The 6,000-nt window shown below is 43.7% G+C and overlaps 1 protein-coding gene across 1 annotated transcript in view; it reads right to left on the bottom strand.

The window, feature by feature from the left end:
- The window catches only part of GPC1 (glypican 1), a gene marked incomplete at its 5' end in the record, with an annotated part of 96,794 nt that overhangs the window by 22,194 nt on the left and 68,600 nt on the right, over positions 1-6,000 (bottom strand). The window contains one exon of the mRNA XM_010011926.1: positions 1,856-2,247. Within this exon, the coding sequence (XP_010010228.1) occupies positions 1,856-2,247 (392 nt within the window). The remainder of the gene's footprint in view (positions 1-1,855; positions 2,248-6,000) is intronic.

Below are 6,000 nucleotides of genomic sequence, written 5' to 3' on the forward strand. Positions count from 1 at the left end.
ATCTTAATAAAAGTCTTACACACCTTCTCCTAATGTTGTAAGTATAAAGCAACATGAAAACGACTAAAACCAAAGCACCAATTGTGGATTGAGTTCAGCACTTCACATCCCATTTGGTAGCAGTGTAAATCCACATCTGGTAAAGGAGAGTGGGTAAACCAGGGCTTTCATTTTAGACACAGCTGAGGGCTACCAGGGCATCCATAAATGGATTTCCCACCTCAGCATTCTCACCTCGTATCTTGCCTGAAGTACCAAACCCATTCCTGAAGATGGAAAATGGGCCAGTTTCAGCCTCTGTTACAAAATCAGCTCTCAGAGAGGCTTTGCTAAGGTTTCCCAACTCAGTTCACTGTGCTACAACAGCAACAAGCTGGGCTAACTGCAACCCCAGGGAGGGCTCTTGTAAGGGAAGGAAGTGGCTGGGACCGTCCTGGAAAACTGTCCATCCTGGAGGAACGGGTTGTGGGGAGGCAGAGGGAACATGACAATCTGTGACTGGCCATGTACCCCACATCCCGTTTGATAAGTAATGCCAAGAGAAGGAGGAGAGTTCAGAAAGTTGGGACTGGAATCAAAACCCAGTGGGTCAGAAGTCTACATGAAGGCGAGGGGAAAAATATGCTGCATGTTGGTATCTCAGGTCCTTCCTTGCCTTCCAGTGACACCATGACTGCAGTTGTCCTGCCAGCCTGCTTTACCCTCCAAACTCTGCTACAGGCAGAGCCACATACATGGGACTGGAATTCTGCCATTCAGAGGATTTACAAAAATATTTTACTTTGGTCCCCCACAAATTATATCGTTCTCCTCTTTTATCTGTCATGTCAGGAGAGCGTGATGTTAATGAGATGTACAAAGGCTTCTGGGTAGGCTGAACAGTTTTACAGTCCCACATTGATAAAGTAAAGCATTTGTCACCATTACCACATTAATGTTTATTCCTAAGATCAAAGTCTATATTTGCTGCATCACATAGTGCCACACATTACCATGCATTTCCTTCTGAGGGAATGAATTGTGATTCCATATTTTTACATTCACAGTTTAATAACACCCTGGTTCTCACACCTGCTGATTGCCATCACCACATGCAGTATGCAAGTAGTTTTTTGTTAGTATGTATTTTCTCCTCACTACCTGTGTGAAAAGCCTCAATATTTTGTTTGAGGACAATCACCACCTTCTAGCTCTGTAGGCTGCAGTAAAGAATACAGACAACTTCCTTCCTCCTAGAACCCTGATTCAGTCATGTTAATTTACATTTAGATAGCACCTTTCATCCCTGAAGACCCCAATGCACTCTGCAAACTCACCCTCTCTGTACACAGAAGCTGTACAAATATACACAGCCACATAAAGAGACACACCAATCCCACCACCGACTGCTGAAATGCATCTCTTTGCGTGTATTCCCAGCACGCTTGTGGCAAGTCAGCTCTGCACACTCTACACCATATTACCATCAAGCAGGAAAATTAGGCAGTGTGATTTAAAGCCATGCCATTTCCCTGTCAGGGAAGGGTGAGGAATCTAGGCAGGCAACAGAACAGCTTTACAGCCTGGGTGACTGACATCTCCTTGGCACTTTGCTGCACAGGTTAAAATGAGGTAAAGACTGATTTGTGGCAAGTTATACCTTACTTCTTTCACACTATCAGTGCCTGCAGAAGTCCAGGCTTGTTGTTCCCTTCTACTGATGGGTGACCTTCAACGGGTTTGTTTTATAAATTCAGAAAATACCCACTTGCTTTGCAATGAAAACATCAGGGGAAATAAACCTCCACCTCCCCAACAGCAGTAGTTGACTGGCTCCTGCCAATCTGAGGATGGAGAAGGAAGAAACCCAACATACCTGAGACACCTTTTTGACCACGTCACTGCCCACAAGAAAGCCCTGTGCGTAGGAGCGTGCTGCAATGAAGGCTCGGGTTGCCTTCACCTTCAGGTCCCTGGGAACTTCACCAAAAGGTTTGTGCTGCTCTGCATGTTTCACCATGCAGTCCAGGTACTCATCTGTGATATGGTACTGGGGATTCATCAGCTTGAAGAGTCGCTCCAGTAAGCGTGTCCAGAACTCATTGAGGGCCTCTTCCAAGTTGATGTTGGAGCCCCGGTAATAGCGGCGTAGCTCACTGTACAAGTCCTTGAAGACCTTCACGTTTTGAGTGTACAATTCTCCATACAGGCTTGGAAAAGCATCATAAAGGGCCTTTTCTGACTTGTTCAGCAAATCCTGGAAATAACCTGGAGAGAGAGTTAAAGGGAGACGGTGATGCATCAGTCGGACAAGCAGGAATCCAACAGGCTGTGCTGTTTGACAGCACAACCAAATCCCTGAGAAAAGAGAAAGGCCCTAACAGAGCTTTCCCTCCAATCAACCTTACCCACACTGCGAATCTTGAGCCTTAGCTAAGAAGATTGAAGGAGGAACCCACCAGTGCCAGAGAACCATGGTCTGGCCCTCTTGCCTCTTCTTGCAGCCTTACCTAGAACTAGAATTGAGGGTCTTTGAATGCCTAAGGTGCCACAGTGTTACTCACAGGTTTTCTTCACAGAATGCATCAACTGGCATATCTTACTTGAACCATAACTTGCCACAGTTGTCAGCCAGTGCCTTATGAGACACTGAACGCTGAATCAAGAAGCAGCTGCTTCTGGCACAGAAGTTGTCACTTGTTAAACATCACTAAAAAACATTGTAAACCCACAAGGATGCCTGGATGCTGCTCAGGCAATGGAGGTCTGCCCTGTAATGACTGCTAGAGTCAGACTAGTGTATCAAGATTAGCATCCTCACCAAAACGAAGTAAGATGAAGATTTAATCTAGAAGATAACCTGAAGTCTCCCATTCATACGTGAAAGGTTGGAATTCCTCCAGCATCACCTGCACTTACCATCACACAAAAGTGATGGCTCTTCTGAAGAAGACTGCAACTTGTTAAATTTTGAAACAGAACTTTCCCCTCCACTCTTCTCCAAATTTCTTTTGCTGTTCCTGGCTGAGGCACTGATAATTTGGGGAAGCCAGCAAGCCTCCAGTACAACATACGCATCTGAAGCACAAAGCACAGTGGTCTAAGACAAGGTCCCTGCAGGCGCAGTCCATGCAGCATGCTTAGTTCAAGAAGACATGCCTTTACTTCGACTAGCTGTTGTCCTCACTGACCCAAACCCACTGTGACCCACTGCACAACTTGAAATTGCCTTTAGAGACATCACTGCAACCTGTATGAGCTGCTTTTCTTTCCTGCCTCACAGCTTATTTTCTGACTTGCTTTTTCCAATGCCCTGGTGAGATGGATGGAACAGGGCTGCCACCAGTGACGGTGCCAGCCCTTCACAGAGATGCCTCCATCGGCCCTAGTCATTGCAGACGGCCTGGCTTGGAGGCACAGCCCATAAAGCCTGTGCCAGAGTCCCAGGTGCTGAGATGGGAACAGGAGTGTTTTATTACGTATTTAAAGACAGGGTTGTAATTCAAGTGTTTTTGAACTGTCACTGAACATGACATCGCCATGTTCAAGGTTCTCATCCCTATTTAGATTTGCATCCTGCTTTTGTTAAGGTATGAACGACTAAATGGTTTTCACCCTAGGTTCAGTGGTCATAGATGCGACAGAAATGCAACTGTCTTGCTACACACAGCAGGGTAAGGATGGCAGATTCAGCTCCGCCCTTATCAACATCTTTGGGTATTTCCATCCTCTTGACTGCCAGCTACCTTCAGGCTCTCTGAGACTGCACAGCAGGGAACTCATAGCAGGACCAGCCTGATTCAATTTATTGCTTTACATAAGCAGCTTGAATCACCATTTAAGTCAGTGAGAGGAAAAATGAGTTAAATAATCATTTTCATTTCAATTACATTTGTACTTTTTAGGGCCTTTTTGAAGCAAACCTGATTAAACTATTCTTTAAATCTAAACTACTATTATTTTTCTCTGGTGATGTACGATAAGCTCTAGTTGGAGGGAAACTGTTATTCAATTAAAATCAAACAGCATGTATCTAAGTATATAAATTAACTCCACTATGCTAAAAAAGAAAGCTTCTGAAAAATGCATATTGCATGTCCAAAGCTTTATAAAACAAAGTTTTTTTTAAGGGAACAGCACTGACTACAGTTAAAGACCTCTAAAATACTAGAACTAGTAAAGCTCAATTTCCATGGGTCACGTTTATATTCATGGACTGCAAGGGCCATACAAGCTTTCCTGCATTTCCAATCTCTTGTTGACTTCTCAGATTCAAATGAAGCTTAAACCTAGACTCAGACTGAGCAACTGAAAACACCCTCTGCACATCTGCGCCACAGGCTGCTAGTACTGCAACTTCTTGTAGTATTCTAACAAACTGATACTGAGCATTGATAGCCTGGCCTCCTCCAGCCACAATCAAGTATTGCTTGATAGTATGAGATTTGATTTAAGTGCTTTTAAAAGATTGTGAGCAAACCAGGTCTTAGCAGACGTTTGGTTTAATCACTTCTGCAGAAAATAAAAGTAGGTTATCCAAAATGTTGAATAAAAACTGTGATTTCAAAGTGTACTTTTGGAAGAAAGTTACTCTTCAACCTGACCTGGTTGGCAGTTTAGATCTCCAAACATTTCTGTCCAAACATCTCCAAACTCTGCCTCTCAAATGACACTTTTTCCAGTGTGACTAATTTGAGGTGGCTTCATTTTCTGTTGCCTCAGCCTTCCTACAGCATTCACCTACAACAGACAGAACATACAAAGATTCTCTGCTGCTGCTGAGATACGCAAAAGCTGCTCTGTATCTTAATGCATCACTCCAAGTGCTGCTGGTTACCCATTCACAATTTAATTAAACTGAGCTCAAACTCCCTTTCTTGTATAATCAGTGTTCTTTTCTCTGTGACAAGCAATGCTAACTGAAAAATTGCTCAGCAATCCAGGTACGACACGCAGCTTGGCATTCACCAACAGGAAGAGGAAAACACCAACAAACACAGCCCTATTTGTCAATCCAAGGTAAAATGACTTTCTTTGTACTGCTACAGGAGAAACAAGATGTTTATCTTCCCATCAGAAAATTGGAAGCTGCTCTTGAAAAAGCCCAGGCTAATTAAGAGTTGATGAACTGTTACTTCTCACCTAAATGAGAGAACACCAATTACAGTCAACCCGTCTGTGGCTGGTTGTAAGAAAATTCTTCTAGATTTCACGTACAGAGGGGAAAAAAATAATCTACATTATCTGGGGAAAATTAATTAGCAATTAAGTCTAAACGTGTTTGTGATGAACGGCTGACCTGGCAGGGAGTTTAAATGCCCATTTCGCAGCATTAGAAGGCACTAAGAAGTGGGGTTTGTCAAGAGGAATGCACAGAAGCTTGTGCTAACTGTCCTGGTTCTACCCACAATCTCAGCCACCGCTGCTCATACACTTGGCACAGATATCTGCAATTAACCCCACATCTTCTCCTTAACACTCCCTGCCTACTAATATCCAACCTTTTAACGTATTTAGACATAGATTAAGATTTTAGACATTGACATAGATTAAGGATATGCAGGGCCTTGGGATAAAACAACTCGCTGAAGCACAGTTCAAGCATCTGTCCTTTTTGATTTTAGGTAGAAGCTATTATTTATTCTAAGGGAAGCATCCCATTATCTATAGCCATGGTGGATGGGGGACCCTTGGGTAACCCGGGTGGCTGGAAACCTTTAACAATAAAACTGTCCCATTATTTCTATAAGGAGTTAAAAATAACCACCCATTGGGTCCATATGGATTTATTAACCCTGACTTGGTTCACCACTGCTGGGTCTGTCCTGGCTCCTAAAGGACAATTAGAGAGATTAGCTCCAGCAGGGCATGAGCAGATGGAGACAGCTTCATCCAGATCACATCCTGGACACATCCCCTTTGCAGTGCTGACACCATGTTCTCCAGGCCAGCAGCAACAAGTTCAGCCTGTGTCTGTGTTAGTGCATCGTATTAAGCAGCTTCATTAGCTTTGGAACAGCA

The sequence above is a fragment of the Nestor notabilis genome, unplaced genomic scaffold (assembly GCF_000696875.1).
Source record: "Nestor notabilis isolate BGI_N333 unplaced genomic scaffold, ASM69687v1 scaffold213, whole genome shotgun sequence".
NCBI lineage: Eukaryota > Metazoa > Chordata > Aves > Psittaciformes > Psittacidae > Nestor > Nestor notabilis.